The 24,480-nt window shown below is 34.0% G+C and overlaps 4 protein-coding genes and 1 long non-coding RNA gene across 8 annotated transcripts; 3 read left to right on the top strand and 2 right to left on the bottom strand.

Moving 5' to 3' along the window:
* Positions 1-914: 914 nt before the first annotated feature.
* LOC101742837 (gastrula zinc finger protein XlCGF17.1) lies at positions 915-4,914 on the top strand. Its single transcript, XM_004927734.5, has 7 exons — positions 915-1,183; positions 1,529-1,635; positions 2,085-2,258; positions 2,984-3,132; positions 4,218-4,338; positions 4,451-4,550; positions 4,626-4,914. The coding sequence occupies exons 1-7, from the start codon at positions 1,085-1,087 to the stop codon at positions 4,830-4,832; spliced, it is 957 nt and encodes a 318-aa protein (XP_004927791.1). The 5' UTR covers positions 915-1,084; the 3' UTR covers positions 4,833-4,914.
* A 151-nt stretch (positions 4,915-5,065) lies between these two features.
* Positions 5,066-9,346, top strand: LOC134200005 (uncharacterized). The gene is made up of 2 exons (XM_062671901.1): positions 5,066-5,912; positions 9,135-9,346. Exons 1-2 carry the CDS (start codon positions 5,447-5,449, stop codon positions 9,329-9,331), a joined length of 663 nt encoding a protein of 220 aa, XP_062527885.1. The 5' UTR covers positions 5,066-5,446; the 3' UTR covers positions 9,332-9,346.
* A 559-nt stretch (positions 9,347-9,905) lies between these two features.
* On the bottom strand, positions 9,906-14,909 carry LOC110385514 (uncharacterized). Of its 3 annotated transcripts, XR_002430761.3 has the most exons (4): positions 14,436-14,898; positions 13,407-13,570; positions 11,144-11,175; positions 9,906-10,882 (listed from the first exon to the last, which is right to left on the bottom strand). It is a non-coding gene; the product is annotated as an uncharacterized LOC110385514 (long non-coding RNA). The 3 variants fall into 3 exon arrangements; XR_009974739.1 differs by having other exon boundaries at positions 11,144-13,570; positions 14,436-14,909; XR_002430760.3 differs by lacking the exon at positions 11,144-11,175 and having other exon boundaries at positions 14,436-14,891.
* LOC101743119 (putative neutral sphingomyelinase) lies at positions 11,474-16,402 on the top strand. 2 transcript variants are annotated; one of them, XM_004927736.5, is made up of 6 exons: positions 11,474-11,763; positions 12,435-12,608; positions 13,499-13,682; positions 13,924-14,078; positions 14,255-14,447; positions 14,815-16,402. In XM_004927736.5, exons 1-6 carry the CDS (start codon positions 11,726-11,728, stop codon positions 15,292-15,294), a joined length of 1,224 nt encoding a protein of 407 aa, XP_004927793.1. In that variant the 5' UTR covers positions 11,474-11,725; the 3' UTR covers positions 15,295-16,402. The 2 variants fall into 2 exon arrangements, with proteins under 2 accessions (XP_004927793.1, XP_012547326.1); XM_012691872.4 differs by having other exon boundaries at positions 11,476-11,673.
* A 301-nt stretch (positions 16,403-16,703) lies between these two features.
* LOC101742980 (transmembrane protein 184C) lies at positions 16,704-24,101 on the bottom strand. The gene is made up of 6 exons (XM_004927735.5): positions 23,534-24,101; positions 22,696-22,935; positions 21,932-22,213; positions 20,614-20,716; positions 18,611-18,785; positions 16,704-17,741 (listed from the first exon to the last, which is right to left on the bottom strand). The coding sequence occupies exons 1-6, from the start codon at positions 23,794-23,796 to the stop codon at positions 17,473-17,475; spliced, it is 1,332 nt and encodes a 443-aa protein (XP_004927792.1). The 5' UTR covers positions 23,797-24,101; the 3' UTR covers positions 16,704-17,472.
* Between the last annotated feature and the right edge of the window lie 379 nt (positions 24,102-24,480).

Here is a 24,480-nt window from a genome sequence, read left to right as displayed (position 1 = left end):
TTTATGAGGTACCATAGATAATGCACTCAGTATTTGAGAGTACCCATCTACCTACAAAATGTACAATAGGTGTACCTCTAAAATATTCTTTCAAATATTCGAATGAATTAAACGTTTACCTAAATCTCAAATATTATGTGTATTATCTGTGTTTACCTGTTTTTGGTGTGGGTAGGGAACTTTTTTTGAAAATGCACAGATGTGGGAAAATGAAACAAAGCTGCTGGACGTAAATTCCCGGGATCCTCCAAAAGTCCAGTGAAAAAATCTGGTTTTTTTTTATTGCTTAGATGGGTGGACGAGCTCACCGCCCACCTGGTGTTAAGTGGTTACTGGAGCCCATAGACATCTACAACGTAAATACGCCACTCACCTTGAGATATAAGCTCTAAGGTCTCAGTATAGTTACAACGACTGCCCCACACTTCAAGCCGAAACGCATTACTGCTTCACGGTAGAAATCAGCAGGGCGGTGGTTCCTACCCGTGCGAACTCACAAGAGGTCTTATCACCAGTTTAATTACTCAAATTATAATTTTGCGGGTTTGATTTTTATTGCACGATGTTATTCCTTCACCGTGGAAGTCAATCGTGAACATTTGTTAAGTACGTATTTCATTAGAAAAATTGGTACCCGAAACCGGGATTCGAACACCGTTGCCTCGCTCGATACGAATGCACCGGACGTCTTATCCTTTGGACCACGGCGACTTAAATGACCACCATTTTACTGAGATTATATTTCATCCCATTTCATCTTATCGCATCTCATTTCATTTAATTTCATTCCAGTAGATTAATATCGCAAGTTAATCATCTTCATTTAATTTCATTTAACTCCATATTATCATTTTTCATAAAATTATGAATCAAAATTAAAATAAGACATGACTTAAAGGTGTAAGTAACCAGGTCATAAAATCCCTTCAAAAATTTTGGTATGGCTATGTACATCTATGCATATTATCATAGACTATACACTTAATATATTTGAGTGAGACATATTATTATTTAATATGGTTATTATGGTTAAAAGGATATGTAAGGATAAAAGGAAAGGATTAGAATATAAAGAAGGATAATAATGGATAAAAAAGTGCACAAATGTACTTTTAACGGATGTACCACTGCATTTAGTAGACCATTCAGATTAACACAACACCTTCTTACACACGTGAATGTTGTAAGTTCTGAAACTAACCGGTATTTATATTGTTTTCATTATTAGTCTGAAAGTACCTGAATACAGTTAAGAAGATTACAAAACACTAAAGAATTTTATAATAATTAGACGGGTACAAGAGATACAAGAGGCTAGTAATTTAATTTAAAACCGACCTTACTTTTAAATGCACAAAAAAGCGTGCTAACATTTTTCTCATTAAATTAAATTAAAAAATAGAAAATTGAAATTTATCACCAATTCGCTCTTTCAAAATATTAAAAACATTACTCTGCCTTTCGTAATGTATTAATTAATCATTTACTTGTATGCAAATTTTACACTTGAAAACAATTCTCTTTTTAGAGAGCATTTCGATGTACTAAATGTTCAAAAACGTACACAACAAAAAGTCATTTGATTCGCCATGACAATACAGTACATTTGAAGATAAAAACAGATGTTATTTACAGGTATGTTTAAGCATAGCTATAGAATTTTATGTCAAAAAGTATGTATTTTTATTAATAATTGAAATGGATAGTGAAACAATTTTCGTATACATCTGTAAAAGACTAACATTGTAGAATGAAATCAAACCTGGTAGGCTGGGTATACTCATTCCTATGGTAAATCAATTTCATTTTATTACTGCTCTTGTAGGTAGATAATATACGGCCCATCTAATGATGAGGGTTTATCTTATGGACATAAGCAATGCCAAGGACACAGCCAAACTGTTCCTTACATATAAATAATTAGCCCTAAATTAATAAAGTATTCTCAATATAATTCCATGAAATCGATGCTCAACCCTCAAAGTTGAGCTATGGCTTTTATATGATGTGTTACTATATCCAGTAACCAAACAACGCCATAGTGAGTTTCTATATTTGTAATACAGATTGAAAATATATTTCAGTTGTCCAGAATGTATGCAAGTGTTTGCAAATCGTCAAAATTTAAAACGTCACATGCAAAAGAAACACATACAAGGTATAAATAATTACTGTTGTGAACATTGCAAAAAGTATTTCCGAAAAATAAATCAATTAAGATCTCACATGTACCAACACACTGGAATAAAATCTTTTAAGTAAGTGTTTCAATATTATCAACATTTTGTTATGCTGTGGTTTTACCATTAGCTGTTGTGTTTTCTAATACAAACTACCATAAACAGTTTTGGATTTTTTATAAATATTAATTTTCTTGATATTGCATCATACACATTTTGGTGGATATCTCCTAATAGCCAATTTGGGATAGAATGCAAAGCATGCACCAGTAAGTATATTATGTTCTATGTATATATATTAAGTATATGATGTTTTGTGGAAAAAATCAGTTTTAATAGTGTTTGTCTCGAAAAAAAAGTAACTTATACCTTTTTGGATAATTAATAAAATGAGCATGTTTTTTTAGTACTTTGTACATTAGGTATTTTTTTGTCTGGGTAAATTGACATATTATACAACTTCAAATAATTAAATAAATTCAAAAATACTATTGGGTTTATTAGTCACATATGCAATATTTTAGTACTTATTAAACTTTGTTACTAACTCACCTGATAATTAAAAATATACAGCTGACAGTCAATCCACCATTTTTTATTATTTTGTCTAAAGCAATCAAAATAGGGTATTTTTAAAAAAGCTTTATCAAATGTCTCAGCACCTACCAACCATACATTAAGGGGTCTGAATTTTTACCATTTTTGCCCTGCTATTTCGTCCTGGCCAGAACAAATCGAATTACTAATAATACTGTATGTTTATTAATCTTCATAGGGAACATACATTTCTGTATTTATTTCAGATGTAACAAATGTTTCAAAGAATTTATTACGCACTATGAAAAGAGGAAACATATGAGATGTCACAAAATTTATATCTGTGAAGAGTGCAAGAAACAGTTTGATAAATACAATGATTTTCAAAAACATAAAAAGGAACATGATACCAAAGGTATTTTTCTATTCAGTATTCTGAAAATATTAATTATATTTAGTGCCTGTTGTAATATTTATAGCAATCCAAATCTTACACTACAATTTTAGAAATACCAGTGGCCTCAGTTTCTATGATTGCATCATTTCAGAAAAAAAAAATCAGTACATCTCAGAGTCGATTCATTAAATATCTGTGATCTAAAGCAATTATCAATATGTTAATCTATTCAATAATAATTGTGCCTGTTGATGTCTATATCGTGTTTTCTCTGTAAATCTAAGCTTCTGGTCACTTTGTGCTAGCTAAGTAAGTCGATTTGTGGATAAGATCATATGAATTTTTATCTATTTGATGTTGGGTCAATGATTTTGTTTTATAGCTTACGATGAGTGGACGACCTCAGACCCACCTTTGGTTAAGTGGTAACTGGAGCCCATAGAAATTTACAATGTAAATGCCACCACTTACCTCGAGACATGAGTTGTAAGGTCTCAGTTTTAACAGTACATCGGCTGCCCCACCCTTTAAACAGAAATGCATTACTGCTTCATGGCAGAAAATAGACGGTGGTGGTACCCACCCCGTGGGGACTCTGTCCTACCAACAGTAATTACGTGAATTATAATTGTGTGGGTTTGATGTTTTATTACACGATGTTATTCCTTCACCGTGAAGGTCAATTGTGACCAATTCTTAAGTACGTATTTCATACCGTTGCATCGCTCGACACGAATGCACAGGGCGTCTTATCCTTTAGGCCACGACATATTTAAATGACCAGTCTAGTGAACTATGGCCCGTGTTTTGTGGTTACTGAAGCCCATAGACATCTCGTTGGAATACCTCCCCACCTTGAGATATAAAGCCACGTCGCAATTGCACAAACCCGAACCCATTACTGCTTCACAATAGAATAAGCAGGGTGATGGTGCCTACTTATAAGGGCTTACGAGATCCACTGTCATCAGTAAATTCATTATCATTCATCGAATATTTAAGAAAATATACAAGCTCGTAGCTGTGATTGGCTCTGAATTGAATAAATGTTAGTCCTCTTCCGTCAAAAATCATCTTTTTAAGTATGTATTTGATTTTTTCAGAATATTGCTGTGATAAATGTGGTGTTAGTTTTAAGGAAAGAATACTCATTGTTCGCCATCTGAAAAAACATTCCCAAAGTAATAATCGACATTTTCCTTGCCCTCACAAAAATTGTGGAAGGTAAATATTAATGAAATAAATTAATAGGTTATATCTGTAGAAAAGAGAAGATTATTGTACCTTTTAATAATCTATTTTTCTTACATTAATTAATGTTTTTTTATTGTTTCAGAACTTATTCAAGGAATAGTAATCTAAAACAGCATATTTTAACAAAGCATGAACAAATAACTCATGATTGTCACATATGTAACACTCGATTGTGTTCAAAAGTAAGTAATTTAATAGTCATCTATTAATCAATCAGTGAAATGTCTTTTTAACTATAAACTATCGACTTATTTCAGGCCAAACTGAATAATCATTTAAAACTACACAATAAACCGATCACGGAAGTAGTTTCTGTACGTGCAAATACCAAAGCGGCTGGTCGCAAAACTCGAAAGGATATAGGCGTTCCGAGGAAGTCTATTGCATTGAAACTAGCCGGCTTTAAAGAACAAAACGAAATAAAATCAGCTATACCATATTTAGCAGAAACGTGTATGACCTAGATTATTTAAATAAAATGATTTTAGGATTCAACTCGCTCATATCACTGCTTCTCAAATAAAATAAAGAGACCTACTTTATTTATTTTTATCTAGATCTTTTCAAATACCTACCTACATAAACATATCTTGGCATGATGAAACCTTAGTGCGAGTTTTTTAACGTTCTCGATAACGTGAAAGTTAGTAAAATTTGTATGGAGTTGGAACGTTTGCATATGTTTGCCGCTAGGAGCACTGTTCCAGCTGCATACAAATTTCCGGTAAATTTTATGCTATCGAGAACGTTAAAAAACTCGCACTAAGCACACAGATGCTCAGTATCTAGTTTCTCCAGTTCGAGTCATCTTTATTATATGGTGTAACGGACGTGACGTCAGCTGTCATGCCCTGCCGCCAGCCAAGCCGCCAAGCCATATTAACACGCCCCCTTCCGCCACAGCCACCGCCACCGCCGCCAGCCAAAGCCAACGAAGGGGGGATAGTGTTAATAAAACAAGCCGTGCCAGCCATTTCTACCTACTTTTCTGCATTCTTGCACAAATAAAAGAACTTGTCGTTACGCTGCTGGTTTTTATTGTCACATCATTTGCAACAATCAGAAGTGGCATAAAGAAATGAAACAACGTCATATACACGCTCAGATCTCTCGGTCTTCTGACAAGTTTGAAGAAGATGAAGCTCCTATTCCACTGGCGAGGAAGGTGTTGAAAAATTGCTTCAGAAGGAGGTCCACAAGGCGATACTTGAGCTACAGGATGAAGAACCTGGAACAATCAAATCAAAGGGACTTCGACGTCGTCGGACCAAGAGCGCCTGCCGCCCTGTCCTTCCATCATTCTGGTTCACGTGGAGGGAAACTAGAAGAGCAGCAACGCGGTTACTCCACTGCGGCACTACGAGCTTCACGGCGCTTCATGAGATTCACGGCTACGAGCTTCCTTCTCCCTGCCTGCGACGCTGCTGCGCGACGAAGACGGCTACATCAAAGTCATCAACATGGGCTCGGAGACCATCATGTGGCCGCCGGGCGAGATCCTGCCGAGGGCCAACAGCTGCGAGGAGCCACAGCCAAACAGCCAGGTGTGTTGCATTTCTACTTGCCCTAGCCATGCCATTACAAATATTTCGAGATTTGAGGGTAGAAAAAAAAATTAAAAGGAGCCATTAAATAATAAGGGTCATTCAGATTTAAAAAATACAGTATAAGCATTGCTTTGCTACGAATACACATGATTTAGGTATTGCCAATTTAGTCCAAATGCAAATTAAGCTTACTAGTGATCAGCCCGTGTATTGCCACCTTTACTTTCTCATAATGAACAAACGATAGTTAAATCTAAAGCCAATTAACTTTTAGATGCCGGCATTATAAAATAATCTGAAGCTAGTCATGCTTCACCAGTGGTCTTATTAAGAAACAGAACGGCGACAGTAGGCTATGCGTTGATTATCGTGCGTTAAACGCTATGGTAAAATATAAAAGTATCCACCGAACAGTACTTCACGAGTTTAGATTTAGCCCAGGGCTACCATAAATTAAGCATTGTGCCAGACACACAACTGCTTTCATTACGCCGCAAGGTCATTATTTCAAGTACACTAGAATTCCTTTTGTTTTAGCAAATGCGCCATCTGTATTCATGCGTTTCTTCTTTTTCTCCGCCTTATTCCACTAGGTGGGGTAGTTAAATGCGTTTAATAAATAAAATAATTGAGTCTGTGGGTAGAAAAGAAATGGGTAAAAATAAATGTAAGTCAAATCGAGATACTAGCAATTTGAAACGATTTACCTCTACCCTCAGTTGGTATAAAATCAGGTTCAATAATTATTGAGAAAGTACTTGGGAAATTTTATGGTGGAGACTTAAAATTAAATGAGTAAATGCTCATTCTTGGAGAAAAAAGTCACTTATTTAGGTCATGAAATATCTTCAGACGGTATACAGCCAGGTGCAACAAAAATTGACGGCCGTTTCGCAGTTTCCTGTGCCAAATAATGCTCATAGTGTGCGACAGTTTATTGGTTATGTTACTTTAGAAAGTTTATTCCCAGTTTTGCCGTGATTGCGCGTCCATTAACTGAGTTAAGAAAAAGAAAAATCATGGGTGTGGGGCCGTGAACATAACGCGAATTTCGAACAACTGAAAAACAGTTTATGTTCCAAACCTATGCTAGCTCTGTATAATCTTATGCTTCTTACAGAAATACAAACCGATGCGTGTAACTTAGGAATTTCTGGTATACTATTACAAAAACAAACTGACAACTCACTACGGCCTGTTATGTATTTTAGCCGGGTTACTAGGAAGGAAGAGAGTGTGTATCATAGTTAAGAGCTCAAAACCTGGCGGTCGTACAATCGCTTCGTAGGTTCCGTGTTTATGAAGTAGGTAAACATGATATAATAGAAACTGATTGTACTGTGGTTTGTGCTACGCTTACCAAACGCGACATTATACCACGCATTGCGCGATGGTGAGTTTTGAAAGAAGATTTAGTGTTGAGTATAGACCTGGTGAACGTATGGAACATTTGTAGACGCGCATAATAAGCATGAACGTGAATCTTCTTAAAGTTACTGATTCTGTACTGTGCAATGTCAGGACGAAAAGCTTAGTTCGATTATAAAGCAATCTATACTAACATTATAAAGCTGAAGAGTTTGTTTGTTCGAACGCGCTAATCTCAAGAACTGCTGGTCCGATTTGAAAAATTCTTTCAGTGTTAAATAACCCATTTATTGAGAAAGGTTATAGGCTATATAACGCTAAGACCGCTTAGACCATCACTGTGTCACGCTAAGACCAATACAAGCGAAGTACCAGTAAAGAAACACTGGTTATTTTCCCTTTTGAGAGCTTCCGGTGCGTGCGCTGCAGAAACTGTTAAGTTTTCGCTAAAATAATGTGACAGAATTGTTCTCCTTTAAAAGATCTAAAAAAAAAATGTCCGTGATAGCATATGTCTATATGTTAAGGTTGGCTCACTATAACGTTTTTTTATGCTAACCAAATTTGTTCTAAAATAAAGCATTATTTGTGAACTATATTCCACGCGGACACGAAGTCGCGCTGATGTTAAAGATAATTATGAACTAGTTCGAAAAATTTTTAAGGGAAATAGACTCGCAGTCCCTTTGGCTAAATGGAAAATTGTACGAATGCACTATGACGACATTTGTCACGTGGATCTAAATCATCGTTTAGCTTTGATTAAAAGCCAATATTGGTTCTTAAAATGACACGCTTTATTAGGAAATACGTGGCAGCATGTCTTTATTGTACACATGAGAAGGATAACTATGTTAAAAAAAAGAAGACTGTCTATATCCGATCTCTAAACCATCTGATACTATGCGCATGGTACAAATATATAACATGATGCCCTTCTGTAGGACATCTAAAGGGCACCAACCAGTACATGATCGTAATGAAAGATGCGTTGTCTAAATTTGTGATAACTGAACTAACGCGTACTGTAAATTCAATCGGGACCATTCGTGCATTGAAAAATATATTAATAGGGTTTGTCCAGATACCCGAATCACGTGGTGACAGACTACGGGAAAGCTTTTACGAGTAGGTACTTTAAAAAAATATACCAGAAGATAAACAGTTTAGGCATACGTTAAACGGTATTGCTTGTCCGCGCGCTAATTGGCCAGGGTGAACAAACTAAACATACAATTTTATGTGTTGCGGGCAACTGATCCTAGTGAAGCTACAAATAATTTAGTGAACTCCGTCAATTGAGGCACAAACAACACAATTAAAAGTAACAGCGGCTACAAGCCTTGTGATTTAATCTTTGCGCGCTCTGGTAGGTCAATATGTGATGTTTCGATTCCTGGTCTCGAACCAGAAACTGTGGACGCACGGCGTAAGATAGCTGCAGCTAGGATAAAACAAGCGAGTACAATAATAACACACAACATTAATATAAAAAAAAAGCTCATGTTTATAAGAAAAGGCATTTTGTATCGTAGAGACAGGCGCCAACTGGTTAGTAGCGCCGCTAGGATTAATACCAAATTAGACGATTTATGCTCAGGTCCGTATGTAGTAACTAAAGTAGTAGGTAACAATTGTTATCAAATTAGAAGTATATCTAAAAGGTTTACGAAGTTATAAAAACTTCACTGGCCTGGTATCAACAGATTCATTAAAGCCCTATAAAAGTATAGCCCATGTGTCCGATAGCGCTAGTAGTTCCGATGAGCAGCTCGAAACTGAAGACCTTATTGATTTATTTGAGAACTAAATGTTTTTGTGTGTTCCCCATTGCGGGAGCAATTGTTGCAGGATGGCCGAATGTAACGGACGTGACGTCAGCTGTCATGCCCTGCCGCCAGCCAAGCCGCCAAGCCATATTAACACGCCCCCTTCCGCCACAGCCACCGCCACCGCCGCCAGCCAAAGCCAACGAAGGGGGGATAGTGTTAATAAAACAAGCCGTGCCAGCCATTTCTACCTACTTTTCTGCATTCTTGCACAAATAAAAGAACTTGTCGTTACGCTGCTGGTTTTTATTGTCACATCATTTGCAACAATGGAATGATTTACATATATTTCGTAAATTTTGTGTGAGGTAAATATATAAATTTGGAAAATACGTTGCTCTTAATTTCTGTATTCATCTCAACTGTGTAACTCTGCATTCCATACTAATGGTAAAGTTCTAACCATTTAAAAGTTTAGTCTATATCAATAAAAATATTAAGCTTTCGGTATAGTAATCGGCAAACTTCTTGAGCAAATGACCTTGACTGCGCAGAACCGAATTTTAGATCACTTTGGTGGTGAGGGTGAGGTGCGACGGCAGGGGAAAACGTATCGAGCGCGTTATTGGTAGATCAGTCGAACCTTGCGTCCCGCACCGCGCCCTCATTCCGCTTGCTCCCAAAAGTACGCTTGCGCACAGTGGAAAGTCTATCGTTATTAATCGTTAAGTTATTTGTTATAATTGCTTGTGGACTTTGTGCCATTGCTATTTGTTGAGTGTTTGTTGTTTTTTTATAAAACATACACTATGCCGTGACAAACTGGTGTAGTACTTAAAAGAAAGAGTAGAAAATTTGTGTACGACGTATATTGCTTCATTATAAAACAGGTGAAGAATGATATGGAAAAATTAAAACAGACTTCGGAAGCAACAAAAACATCAGTGAGTACTGTTAGGTGCATTATTAACGAAGCTAAAGGCTCTGGCTTGCTCGCCGTGTTGCGGACTCCGGGTAAGAAAAGATCAGGGAAGAAGAAATTTACCGGAATGGATAGTTTCGTTCAATCTGTAATAAAAAGATGTAATCATAATAACTACATAACAAGCAGCGAAACTCCGTACCGTAGAAAGGCTTCGAAAAATTTAAAGAAGATATAAATTTTAATGGCTCGGTATGAAGTTTACGACGAATTATGAAAGAGCTAGGCTTCAGATGGAAAAAAAACAGAAAATAATCGGAAGCTGGTAATTGAAAAAGTTACATTCGATTACTACGAATCGAATATCTTCAAAAAATAATTAATTATAGACAAAAAAGTAGACCGAACCGACCGAGTTGTAAACTACACCGATGATCCCTATGTCGACTCATCATGATGATAGCAACTCGGGTGATAAAAACAGTGATGATGATGGTCAAGATTATGATAACGAAAAAAAAAAATTACAAATACCAGCTTCGCTTCAACTGAACCAAGACCTGGCAACAGCTCTAGTTTTGACTTAATAGAAGGAATATCTATTTTACCCCAAGATTAAATTATTACAATTATTAACCTATATGTTTTGTTGATGTTCTAATAAATATATAAATAAATACATATGTTGATTTTAATAATTTAATAGCATTATGACGCAGAGTAAGTAATGTTTTTGCACGTGAGTGTACCATGCGCAAACTTACCCCCACTACGTCAACAAATGCTCAAGAAGTTTGCCGGTTATTATACACTCGTTAATATTTAATTTTCTTTCCAATAAATAGACGTAAAATTTTAGCCCTTGTTTTAATCTCATTGATTTTCATTCGTTTTATTTTTCCTTTGATCTGTAGAAAAAGATTATTTTTTAAGAATAGATTTGTATTATTGTAGTTTAAACCAGTGTACTCTGTATTAAATATCCAATTAAAATTAACGAAAGCTATTTGCACTCTAATTAACTTTAATGTGAACGAAAGTCTTAGAAACCATGTAGGCAGCGGCTTGGCTCTGCCCCTGGCATTGCAGAAGTCCATGGGCGACGGTAACCACTCACCAACAGGTTGGCCGTATGCTCGTCTGCCTACAAGGAAAAAAAACATCAATACCTACTAATGCCGTTACGCTGCTCCGTCTGCACCTACAATTTAAATTACATTTCATAAATTGCATATTATAGGAATGAGTTAATACTTTTGAAGTGGAAAAATAGGAAGACTCATTCATTCTTCAGTAGATTCCCATCATTTTATCGGGCCATTACTTCATTTTATTACGTAACAGTACCTATGGTGTTGTCTTATCTCACTTCATTTAAATCTGTTCCGTTAAATATTCAAGCAAGCCATGGCTTTTTAATTTATTTGAAAAATTTGGCTGAATAGGCTACATCTCCTTTATCTATCCAATGTATACAATGGAAAAAGCATAAATATGCATTGCACTGTTGTCAAATTTCTTGATAGCAGAGTGCGTTATCATTTCGTTATCAAAAGCTTAATTGCATTTTAAAATGAATGGGTTATAGAGTATTTACTGAGCATTTAACATTTAATATACATCTTAAATTTTATTTAAAAACAAGTCGTCATCTAACTAAATTAAGTTTCTTTAGAAACCACATATACATACTTCAAAGGTAATAAATAATTTAATTACCGAAAATCAATAACATATCATTTGATACCGATATGGAATTCACACTCAATATTTTCACCTTGAACTGTTGGTAAGTGTATATTAACTGAATTGTTGGTAATATAATATCATATTCGGAAGTAATTCAGTCATGGTAGTGTGATATGTTTATTAAGTAATCTTAAATTGTATTAAAAATATATATGGCCAAAGAAACAAATCTAAAATAACTTTTCTTAATCAATGAATGTTAGAATTAAGTAAAAAACAGTATTTATTTTTGTAATGGTACATACCATAGGCCTTGGGGAAGGCCTATGTCCAGCAGTGGGCAGATAAAGGCTGATGATGATGATGATGATGACATACCATACTAAAGATAGTAGTAGTAGATAGAATACGGAATGAATATGTTAGAGGAAGTCTGAAAGCGGCACCTGTGACAGAGAAGCTGAGAAGTGCAAGTTTGGGATGGTATGGACATGTGATGAGACGAAATGAAAATGAGGTTGGTAAGAAAATGTTAACTATGAGTATGGAAGGATATAGAGGAAGAGGTAGACCTAAGAAGAAATGGATGGATTGCGTGAAAGATGATATGGGTAAGAGGGGAGTGAGCGAAGAAATGGTATATGATAGAAGAGTATGGAAGGAGAAAACATGTTGCGCCAACCCCAGGTAACTGGGAGAAGGGCAGGATAAGATAAAGAGAGCTTAGCCTATACAATAAACCTTTATTATTAATTTAATGTTACTTTTAAGGGGTATACCAGTGGTGTCTAAGAATAAGAAAGAAAGATATGAAGCTATATCTACATACTTATTAAAAAGCGAACATAATATAGTATGTTTGCAAGAAGTTTGGAGTGAAAAAGATTACCTATATTTAAAGGAGAACCTAAAGAATGTACTCCCATATTCTTACTACTTTTACAGGTAAACAAATGTGTCAGGAATACTTTTAGTTATTGTATAATGTTAATAATCAACCTAGAAATAATTTTAGACTACTCCCTACCAATTTCTGCAGTGAAGTGAAAAATCTTTGTGCTTTTTGCTTCGTGACCTTGAGATAACATTCCAAAGATGAAATCATGACAGTTTTTCTAAACTCAACACTACTCTTGTCATTATTAATAATTCTTGTGATTTTAATTCTATGTGACACTAGTATGTAAATCATTAATTTTTGTGATGATACTTATTATTTATTACTTTTTTTACTTATATTATTACTATTATTGTTTATTAGAACTGATGTTCTAATTTATAAACTCATGGTAAAAAATATGAGTTTTTTTTCACTTCCTTTTACAATGTAAATATCTATGGTTGTGTATGTACAAATTAAGGGTACATGTTGCCCTAAATGTATATTGTATTTTACAGTATGGGGAGTCCTTTGTTTTTCCATCAGTGCTGCCAAATCAATGGCACACAAAAGTGGTTTTTAACTATATTTATGAATATGCTAATTAATAATTATAAATAAAAGAATGTATATAATAATTGATATAAGTTTCAAAATTCATTAATTTATATACTGTGCAATATCATGTAAAACTGGTACAGTGTAAAGAGGGGATTATTTCAATTCTTAATTACACATACTATTTTTTTTTAAATTTAAATTACATATATTCATTTATTTAGAAACAAGTGTAGCTGAAAAGTAAAAGTCTCATCTGCATCCATGATCATAATCTGCTACACTAAGATTGTTTGCATACTTACTGCGAAATGAATCCAATGAATTTGGATTGGAAAAAAATCATAATTATTTTCACCAGTGTCTTCATTTTGAAATGATTTTTTATTATTTACAGTGGAGTTCTAGGTTCAGGTCTCTGTGTATTTTCTAAATGGGTAATCCAAGATGTCTTCTTCCATCAGTGGCCCTTGAATGGGTACATACACAAAATACATCATGGTGACTGGTTTGGAGGAAAAGGTGTGGGTCTCTGTCGGATCAAGTTTGGGGAGAGACTCATCAATGTCTATTGCACACATGTAGGTATTTATTAATATTTTTAAGTAATTATCCAGTTTATATTTCACATTCATTGGAATTATTATTATTGCCTAACTATGCTTTGTATGATACATAGAATTCGCACAAAAAACCAACAAACAAACAAGTAGATGTTATATTTTAAAGATTGACTTGTAGATTTGTAACAATTACCACAAAACCAATGTTAACAGTTGACCAAACATTTTGTAATAAATAAGATTTAAATTTAATTTCCAGCTTCACGCAGAATACCACGAAGACGACATGTATCTAGCTCATCGTGTGCTTCAGGCATACTCAACAGCAGAGTTCGTCAAATTAACATCATCACCAGCTGATGTTTCTATACTAGCTGGAGATTTAAATACTGCACCCGGGGATTTGTCTTATAAGTGAGTACCAATATTATTCTATTTAGTATCTGGTAAATGAACATGAATAGAAAAGAACTTGAGTCATAACATTGTTAACTTATTTTATTTTCTGTTATACAATCATACAAAGAATGAACAATCTATATTCAAATTTCTTTTTACCTGGTTCTATGATTATCTTTGCAAATTTACAGGATAATATCCCAACTGCCATCTCTTCTTGATCCATATAACATGAAGTTTGAAGGGACCAATCCTTTAATAGCTAAAGCATCTGGTACAAGTGATAACCTCAACAATAGCTATTCGGATCCTAAACAAGTAAAGGCATATCCTGAAGGGAAACGTATAGATCATATATTATTCCATACTAACCATTCTTGGGAGGTAAGTAATATATTTCTGTAGACACATTTTTTTTAAGAATTCTGTGTTATGCTCCAGTTCTGTGTGATGCAAGACAGACTTGGCTGTTATTTTTTGCTTTGGTTTCACTGATTTAATTGTAAGCTGCGACTAGGCATTGGCATTGATGACGTGCGTGGTGACGTTGATCATTGACCGTCAGATGAGCTACAATTTCGTCAAACTAGCAACATTAAAAAGCGGTTATATTAACATAAATTATAGCAGAAACAGCCCAGTGAGCATTTTAATAATTTATATTTTTTTTATATATAACATTAAAAATATTCACACACTTATGTAGAGAGACAGTATAAGAAGTTTATATATTTTATTTTTGCTCTTACAGGCCCGTGTCGTGAATTTCGGTAATCCGTTACCAGATAGAGTTCCAGAACAACAGTTTTCTTACTCTGATCACAATGCAGTCTCGCTTGAGTTACACCTAAAACCTTGTGAACAAAAATTAAACCAGAGACAAGAGAGTGTAGACAGTGCATTTCAAGAAACTATCACTCAAGCGATCAAAGTTTGCAGGGATGCCACAACAAATTTATCGAAATCAAAAAAGCTGTATTTACTCAGCGGCGGTTTAATATTCATGTTTTTGTTAGGTTCAGTAGGTTTCTGGCCTAACTTTCTTATTTATGATGTACTGAAACTTCTTATTACAGCCTTATGCTTCTACAATTTAGTAATGGGATCTCTATGGAATCAAATTGAAATGAACAGTTTGAAAGCTGGTCTGAATGCCTTAGAGAATTTCATTCAAACAAGAAATGATACAAAACCCGAAGACATCAATAAAGAGGATGTTAAAAACAAATGACACGCGGAAATATTTTTTATTAAAACTAATGTTTGGAACTGAGCTAATAAATCCGTACTAATGAGATTAATAGAGGATATATTTTATGAATTTTAAATATACATTATTTATACATATAGTAACTTATTATAAATAAATTATCTTGATATCACATCACTTTTATACAATATCAGCACTGTGTTATATCTTATTAAAAATGAATGTAGGATAAAGCTTTAATATAAGTAAAAACTTTACCCACACAGTGGCCTCAACCTAGTATTATCCCGAGTAATGGATACTGGTCGTACTAAACTACACTCGAAAATACAATTTTTCACATAGATACTGCTTCGACCCGGTATTGGGGTTTGACTGCTCATTTTCTACAACAATAAATCATTAAAAACCATAGTTTCATTAAGGTTTAATGTAACAAAAAATTTTTACTTGAAATTTCTTGAATGTACATTTATTTTATTAGCACCTAATTGTAAGTCAAATTTTAACAGCCACTAGCAAATCGCACTGGTGCCAAATGAATATCGATTAAGTTAATTGATGTTGCGGAAATTATAGAACAAATGAATGAATCTAGGAGAACGTAAATAGTTTTTGTTTTATCTTTTTAGTGGGTTTAATTAAAACTACTATAACAGTTTGTTCCCGCGATTGCACATACTTCATAATCATTCCTTTATTAAAGAATCCAAAAGCAAATTAAATTGCAATAAATACTATGCTAATATTCTTTTGAACATTTACTAATTTATATCACGCTCAAACATGAACAAGGCACAATTTGTACTTAACTTGAAGGATGAACTAGGTGTTTTCCTTGGTAATTATAATTTAAAAAAAAACAACAGAAAATTTAATTGTATTTAATGATCTTTAGCAACGGTGGGCTTTTATAGTAAAAAAAGATTGCAGCCTATTTTTAAACCTAGTACAACATCATATCTGTGCCTCTACAATAAACAATGTAAACACTTACCAGGCAATAAAAACGAATGTAACTGATATAATTTTATATGAAATCAATTTTTAATCGTGCTATTGAAAAATGTGTATGATGTGTAATCATGTAGTAATTAAAAAATATTCAAATAAATAAAATTTATTAAAATTTATGCAATTTATTTCCACTTGGTGATGACTGCATGACCATCCTGTATTTAAAAGTGGATACTGGCAACACTATAAAATACTAACTTATTGCGATTATTATCTTAATTTTTTAATCATGCCTAATTGTCAACGATTTGATGTCATGACTGTATTTTGCTTTAACAGTTTTGAACCACTTTTACGAATCAAAAACTAGGTCCAAGTCAGGGCTTCAATATTTTTTTATGAAATATTTGGGGGTGTATTTGTATATCGATAGGTCCTGTGCAGCCAATGTCTAAAAACTATTTAAAAAAACCTTTTATATTGAAATATTTATTTGTAAATCTTAGTTGTGTATGCTTTATAATTAAATTGTAAATAATTATCACATTTATAAATTTTAACAGCTACAAATAAGTACCACTAAATATTCATAATTAGCAGATCATAAAAACATGAAAATATTTTGAATTAAATACATTATTAGCACACTCATGCTTTGGTAAAGTGAACAACTGGTTTAAGATATATTTTAAGTAGCGAGGGAATGTTCAAAACGACAATTTATTTTATCGATCTAACATAAATAGCTTGTGATATGAAGAAAATAAAATACAAAAAAATTTACTCCATTAAAAACATCACAAAACTTAACAGTTTCCGTGTTATTGTCGAGGATCACGTGCGAATATATTTACATTAAAAAAATGTCACAATGATCTCTTATTTCATAAAACATGAGGCAAAATCTTATTAGGGCAATAGCTGAAGATAGTACATATTATTATGTACATATAATCATTTAGAGAGGAGTCTGAGGGTTTCTCTTCATTTGTTAAAAATTCAAAACTTATATCAAACTACAATACTCAATCACCTTAGTCATATTTAGTCGCGTTTAAAATAATAAGAAATGATTGCTTTTGGGCGTTACGTTCCGTTTCACACTAGCCAAATTACTTCCTGTCACTTTAGTACATAATCTCTTTTCGTAGGTATTTAAATACTCAAGACGTTGAAAAAACGTCTCATCTTACATAAAAAAAATTAAACTGCTGTTTAATTCGTGGCATGTCAATAATAGCGTTAAGCCTGAGGATTTTCGTTATCGTTCGATTTATCTGAAGCGTCGAGTAAAGGTTCGGTTTCTGAGGTCATTGACATGTTCGTAACCGTGTTTTCTATAGATCCGTATGCCGATGGTCGAACTTCTACTGAAGGCGTTTCCGTCTCCGTAGTCAAATTAGGAGCCGAACTGGACGGAACCGGCTCTCCCATCAGTCTAGAACTTTCGTCGTATCCACGAGTCATGTGATACATCGATTTACCTCGTAATCGTCTACTGAAAGAACTCCCTGTAAATGTATAATATAATATATTAATTATGGAATTGTCAACGAGTGATGACCTTATATAATAATCTGAATAGCTATTATCAAAGTGCCTGCTTGACGTTGAACCTTTAGGCTTTCTACCACTAAAATTTCCTTTGTATCGTAAGTAGTAGTGACATCCTCAACGTAACATCTTATGCAATAAAAAAAATCCCATCTCTTCAATAAATAACAAATGCCAATATCAAGCGCTACCTTTCTGACCTTCATGCAAACGTCCTATAAAAATAATTGTGGACATGTCATCTGGCCTCAAATTAGAATTCCCTCTAGTATGGGTACAATAAACTGCTATATATTTTTTTATTTTTTTTATTGGCCTTGTAGGCAGACGAGTATACGGCCCACCTGATGGTGAGTGGTTACCGTCGCCTATGGACTTCAGCAATGCCAGGGGCCGAACCAAACCGCTGCCTACCGTCATACACACATTTCTACGATTAAACAGATACATATATAGATATTAAACACCCGGACATTGTGCCGTCTTTGCTTAGTACCTAAATAACGTAAAGCAGAAGACAGATCTGTTGAGGATGCTAGAACAAATAGATTTCATTATGAAACCATTTTTATTTTCATTTAAAAGTTGCACGGTTATCCATTACCATAAAAACAATCGTTACCTATACAAATAATTTAACTTTTAATACTTAAAATAAATAAAAATTATCAAACTATTCCAAGACGTTGAATAATTACAAAAAAAAAAAAAAAACAGGTCCTAAACAGAAAAACCTGATTATTATTCATAAAACTGGTTCAATTACTTATGAAATCGTTTCGATTCTATATATGGATATGTATATTAATTTAAAGTGTCTACGTACCGACGACACCAAGGTGCTCGGATATGTCTCGTTTCACGTCCGAAACGTCCCACATCGCGAGAAACGAGCCAAGACACGAAGGCGACGCGTCCAATGGCGACACGTAAGGCTTGTACGAGAAACTATAGTGATGCGCTATCGCCGCCAGAAACATTTCTATACATATGAGGAAGTCCTGCAAAAATATTCATTTAATTATAGATTTACTATTTTAACGATTTTGTATTTTTTATTATTTATTGCTTAGATCACGAGGTCACAGCCCACCTGGTCTTAAGTGGTTACTGGAGCCCATAGACATCTACGACGTAAATGCGCCACCCACCTTGAGATATCAGTTCTAAGGTCTCAGTATAGTTACAGCGGCTGCCCCGCCCTTCAAACCGAAACGCATTACTACTTCACGGCAGAAATAGGCAGGGTGGTGGTGCCTACCCGCGCGGACTTACAAGAGGTCCTACCACCAGAAAAAAATTATTATTTATTATTTAATCTATTAATTATTTATTCTATTGTCCGTATAGTAGAAATTTCGCAATTAATTTTCAGCTTGCCTTAGCGCTAAAACTAAACATTGCTTAATACCTATTGTATGAGAAATTCATTTATAGTTATTTGATACAAAGTAGACTATAAAACGAACTAAAATCATTGAACGCAACTAATATTGTCATATTGTAAACATACACTAAAAAGCATCGTCCTGCTGCCTTTTCCTGTAAAACAGTAATGATAACACTACTGTATTGCTACTATTATTGTAAATACACGAAATAGTATCTACAATGCTAGCGTGACATCCATGTCGCAATCTGATCTACAAATAATTATTATTTTCAAAACTAGTTAAATCAACTAGCTAATCAAAAAAGGATTCATTCCATAGGGCTTGAAACGCGAAACAAAAAAAAATGGCGAGTCATTCGAGTGATAAAAACTAAGATTCACATTAAAACAAGTTTAATGAGAAATCTGATAGTTCAATGTGATATGCAATTAGTATGATCGTAACTGCATACCTACTAATTATGTTTAATTTATGAAATAAATTGTACAAATTTTATATAAAGATTATTTTTAATTTGTAGTATAATTAAAAACCTTAAACGATTGACGTGTTGTGAGTCTGCACGGGTAGGTGCCACCACGCCGCTTATTTCTGAAGTGAAGCAGTAATGCGTTTCGGTTTGAAGGGTGGGGCAGCCGTTGTACTGTTACAAGTGAGACCTTAGAACTCATGTCTCAGGGTGAGTGGCGGCATTTACGTTGTAGATGTCTATGGGCTCCGGTAACCACTCAACACCCGGTGGGCCGTCAGCTCGGCCACACATCTAAGCAATGAAATAAAATATTTATATTTCTAACTTTTATAATTTCAAACGTATCGATTATTTAATATTTTTCTAATTAATGCACGACGACACGAGAACAAACAATCAGTTCTTTGACTCGCGAAGGCAACATGTATAACATTTTACGATACACACGTATCGTAAATCGTATTAATATTTATATTATTAGTTTATATTATTCCTAACGTGCGTTATATTCAGTTAACTTCGACGATATTTTTATAACACCTAGTTCAATAGAATAATTTGAGAGGTAAGCGAGACCTTGAACTCACTATTCGTAAAAAATTATAATGATATACGAATAATGTTACTTTACAGCATTTAGGAATTAATAAAATGAATGCATAAAATTTTCTAGATTAGAACTATATTTTTTATATATTATTCATATATATCATAATATGGGTAGAGGAACTTCTGACTTCGGTAACCAATCCTTTAATATTCGTTAATATATTGTACACGTAGACAAAATTTGAAAAAGTTTTAGACAAATTCGAATATTACACAGGAAACGAACTTTAAAAAAGGTATGGAGCTCTTAACACATCTCCGCACTTTCCGGCTGGTGCAGGTATTGCCTACTGTCCTCAACGCATACGAGGAATAAAAAATTAGTTTACTTTACACATGAATAATAAAAATTACCTGCAGCTTTGAAGATATAATCTTGACTGTATCAGTATCCGAAATGTCAAATATCGTTTTTAAGACACCGCAGTAAACCAATATGGTGATTATCACTCCTTGGCTAAAACAAGAGTTTAAATAATAATAATAATTGTTCTTGTTGAAGTGTGCATAAAGTATAACATTTTTAAATTGGAAATGTAACATGCACATGGCTCATTTGATGTTAAGCAGTTAACAAATCGAATGCTGCTGCCCACATTGAAACATAAGTCTGTTGTTACCTCTATTGTAGTAAATATCCTACAAATACCCTTTTAAAAAATCAATTTTTTTTATTGCTTATGTCGGTGGACGTGCTCACAGCCCAATGATGTTAACAGGTTACCGGAGCCCATAGACATCTACAACGTAAATGCCGCCACCCACCTTGTGATAAGAGTTCTAAGGTCTCAGTATAGTTACAACGGCTGCCCCACCCTTCAAACCGAAACGCATTACTGCTTCACGGCAGAAATAGGCAGTGTGGTGGTACCTACCCGTGCGGACTCACAAGATGTCCTACCACCAGTAATTACGCAAATTATAATTTTGCGGGTTTGATTTTTATTACACGATGTTATTCTTTCATCGTGGAAGTTAATCGTTAACATTTGTCAAGTACGTATTGAATTAGAAAAATTGGTACCCGCCTGCGGGATTCGAACACCGTTGCATCGCTAGATACGAATGTACCGGACGTCTTATTCTTTAGGCCACGACTATTCATTAATAATTATCATCAATAATTACAAATTACATTAATGATACATTAGTGACTATTGAATCCAAATGCTATTCGATAAGTTCAAAGCTGTTTTATCGTCACTAGAGCAAATAGTGCTGTCCTGTATACAAACAACATAGGGTTTTTTTTCAACCTATGCTGATAGAAGTCTTAAGAAGCTATTTCTGCTTCTCCTTGACATGTAGGTGAGCTCACGGGGCTCAAATAGGGAGTGTTGCTAACACTGACCCTAGCAAAGGCAGTGCTTTGCTGCAGAATCTACAGCCAGATCGGAAACGAGACCCATTGAGAAGATCCGGCGAGAAACTCAGTGGGCTGTGTCTATGGGTTCATTTACTCATCGAGTCCTTCGTCGCAGGCGACGGATTCGGCGAGGGCGGTGACCGGGACAAAGGATCAGAAGACACACAGCTGTTACAATAGAGAAGAAGAGTTTTGATGATAACTATTTTACTTAAAGTACTTATGGATTCAATAATCTATTTTCTGTCTTGCTCATACATAATGAAACGTTAATACGTTTTTGGTAACATTAATATGAATACTTACAAAAAAGAGAAAAAAACAACAGCTTTTATACATAAGAATTTCCCAATAGGCTTCATTGGTTTGAGCTCAGTTCTGTTTGCCTTGTAAAAGAGTACCAAACAGTACATAGCTACGAATTGTGATAGATTGTTTATGGCTATGATATATGGAAATGCTACATTAGGTTTGAAGTCACTCTCCCCATATACATCATTCAGCTCACATATCATTGAAATTACTGTAGTTATTGGCCTTACTAAAGTGTATTGAAGTATTCCATGCTTGCAGTTATGTACAAATTCCCTGGAATTAAAGAGTATTCAGCAGTGGTATATTTTAAATTTTTTAAGCTTAATTTTACTGGACATTTTAATTTAAGGGTCCATATACAATGCCATCTTGACACATTAGGTTGAGGTTGACTTTTGTTCCACCTTTCAAGCCATAATAAAATATAGTGTTTTTTTTTAAACATACTATTTAACTTTACGATAAGTACAATTGAATGAAAGTAATTAAGAATTGACTTAGTAAAATGTTTGGGAACAAAAAACCCAATATGTATTGGCTCATGAATCTGAAACCTGATGGTGGAAATATTTCATTTTATCTGTTTAATTGTGACCAAAGTTTTATGATCATTATTTACATCAAAATTTTAGTATATGGCCTGAAGTAATTAAGTTAATATATTGTAACGGTAGAAATTAAATTGAACTGACTAAACCTGAAAATTTCACTATTATTAATGCATATCATAAAAAAAGTATTTATGATTATCATACCTCCCCATTTCCCATGGTGCTAGGCAACACAATGGAAATATATGATATACTTGAGGTTTTGTCTCCAACACAGCTTCTAAGTCATGGCCATCATTCAGGTAGTTTAGGAGATACTTCATAAAGTTATATATAACATAGGCTTCATAACATTCTCTCAATGAATCTAGGTAAATTGATTGTTCAGGAAATTCAAGTCCAATCAATGCATTTAGGGCATATATAGGCACCATCCATAGTATTCTGCAAAACAAAATATGTTTACTATGTAATTATATTCTCCATTATTACTATTGATCAACAGATATGTATCTACTTATCCCAGAGCTATAAGATTAGAGCATATATTTTCTAATATACTTAAATTGTAAATAGAAATGGTAATATATGCAAAGAATTGACCTTGAAGACACAAATGTTAGTTTTTTTTTAGATCTGGTTTAACCATGGATCATGTTTAGTATAAATGTATATAGACATGGTTAAGTATGTTCAGTTCACAAATACCAGAATTTATTTTAAGTAACAGTGTTCAAAATTAAACCTATTCTATTACCTTTTTTATTTTGTTTATTCAGTTGAACAAGGCCTTGTACACAACAATGTGCAATAAACAAATGCCACTACACACTTTGAGACATAACATACTTACTCAATATTCAAGCTAAGTTGTTAGATCCGGAAAGTGTATCAATGATTGTAGTGTAATAAGTAACATTAACTTATTTATTGACTCACACATATAAGCTTTTAGATGTATCAATTTGACGAAAGCGTAATAAACGAGTCAAAGCATTATAACATATGGTATACACAAACAATTAGATAATAAAAACATTACCTTATAATGTGCTTCTGTAACGAAGGCTTAGTATAGTGAACAATGTGCTGAGTTATCTGCCAAATAGATATAGGCACTGCAAGCAGCACGAAGCCACCTCCAACGAGTACTCCTTGATCTGATTTCTTGAACCCATTGTTTATAGAATGTACTATTAATATAGGCACTAGCACCACAATTAGAATGACATACAGAGCAATGAACACAGGTCTAATCCATAACCTCCACTGACTAAAAAATGAGATCACTGCGTTTGAACACATAATTCCATTAGCTTACGATGAGAAGAAAATAAATTACAAATAGCACCAACTACATAATCCAACGAATCAACGAATGCGATGTTGTAAGTGATTTTTATTCGTGTTTTTGTTTTATTTTTCACCCAAATTGTAGCGATAATGGTATATGGTTAATACGAATATTAACAATTAATTTAAAATATAATATAATTTAAATAAAATTATTACGAATGTACACTTGTTTACTACACAATATAGTGTAATAACTATGCAATTGACAGACTGACACTGCAATCTGACTGAAGTTGTGAATGTTGTGAGGTGTGACATTCTGAATTTTGTGACATTAGGTTATAGTTCTTTTTTCCTTTACAGGAAACGCGTAAACGTTATACCATACAGCCTAATAATTTTCCTTATTTAACGTACAAAAATATAAAGGTCGGGCAGGACCAAATGCATACCTAATTTCAAAAAACTAATCATTCGGTAGTATTAGTACTAGTAGAGATCTAACAACAGAGGAAACGTAGACGAAGATGGCTTTGAAGGTTTTTTGCAAAAGATCTTGAAGTTATGGCAACATAGTCTGGCTTATTATTAAAAGTGTTAATAAATTAGAATATTAAATTTAGAAGGAAAGAAACAGTTCCTACTTAAATAGTAACAAAAATAAATAGTTGAGAATATTTTTTTTAAATAGTT

Source organism: Bombyx mori, chromosome 13, assembly GCF_030269925.1.
Source record: "Bombyx mori chromosome 13, ASM3026992v2".
Classification (NCBI taxonomy): Eukaryota; Metazoa; Arthropoda; class Insecta; order Lepidoptera; family Bombycidae; genus Bombyx; species Bombyx mori.
Note: the sequence above shows the minus strand (reverse complement) of the source record. Positions and strands in the feature narration are given on the sequence as shown.

Coding starts and splice junctions, on each gene's coding strand:
- LOC101742837 (XM_004927734.5), top strand. CDS start 1,085: ATGGATAAAAAAGTGCACAAATGTACTTTTAACGGATGTACCACTGCA. Junction 1,636..2,084: donor AAAACAGATGTTATTTACAG/GTATGTTTAAGC, acceptor AATATATTTCAG/TTGTCCAGAATGTATGCAAG. Junction 4,551..4,625: donor ACACTCGATTGTGTTCAAAA/GTAAGTAATTTA, acceptor GACTTATTTCAG/GCCAAACTGAATAATCATTT.
- LOC134200005 (XM_062671901.1), top strand. CDS start 5,447: ATGAAACAACGTCATATACACGCTCAGATCTCTCGGTCTTCTGACAAG. Junction 5,913..9,134: donor AGCCACAGCCAAACAGCCAG/GTGTGTTGCATT, acceptor CAATTGTTGCAG/GATGGCCGAATGTAACGGAC.
- LOC101743119 (XM_012691872.4), top strand. CDS start 11,552: ATGGGTTATAGAGTATTTACTGAGCATTTAACATTTAATATACATCTT. Junction 13,683..13,923: donor TCAATGTCTATTGCACACAT/GTAGGTATTTAT, acceptor TTTAATTTCCAG/CTTCACGCAGAATACCACGA. Junction 14,448..14,814: donor ATACTAACCATTCTTGGGAG/GTAAGTAATATA, acceptor TTGCTCTTACAG/GCCCGTGTCGTGAATTTCGG.
- LOC101742980 (XM_004927735.5), bottom strand. CDS start 23,796: ATGTGTTCAAACGCAGTGATCTCATTTTTTAGTCAGTGGAGGTTATGG. Junction 22,936..23,533: donor TTACAGAAGCACATTATAAG/GTAATGTTTTTA, acceptor TTTGTTTTGCAG/AATACTATGGATGGTGCCTA. Junction 18,786..20,613: donor TTATATCTTCAAAGCTGCAG/GTAATTTTTATT, acceptor ATATTTTTGCAG/GACTTCCTCATATGTATAGA.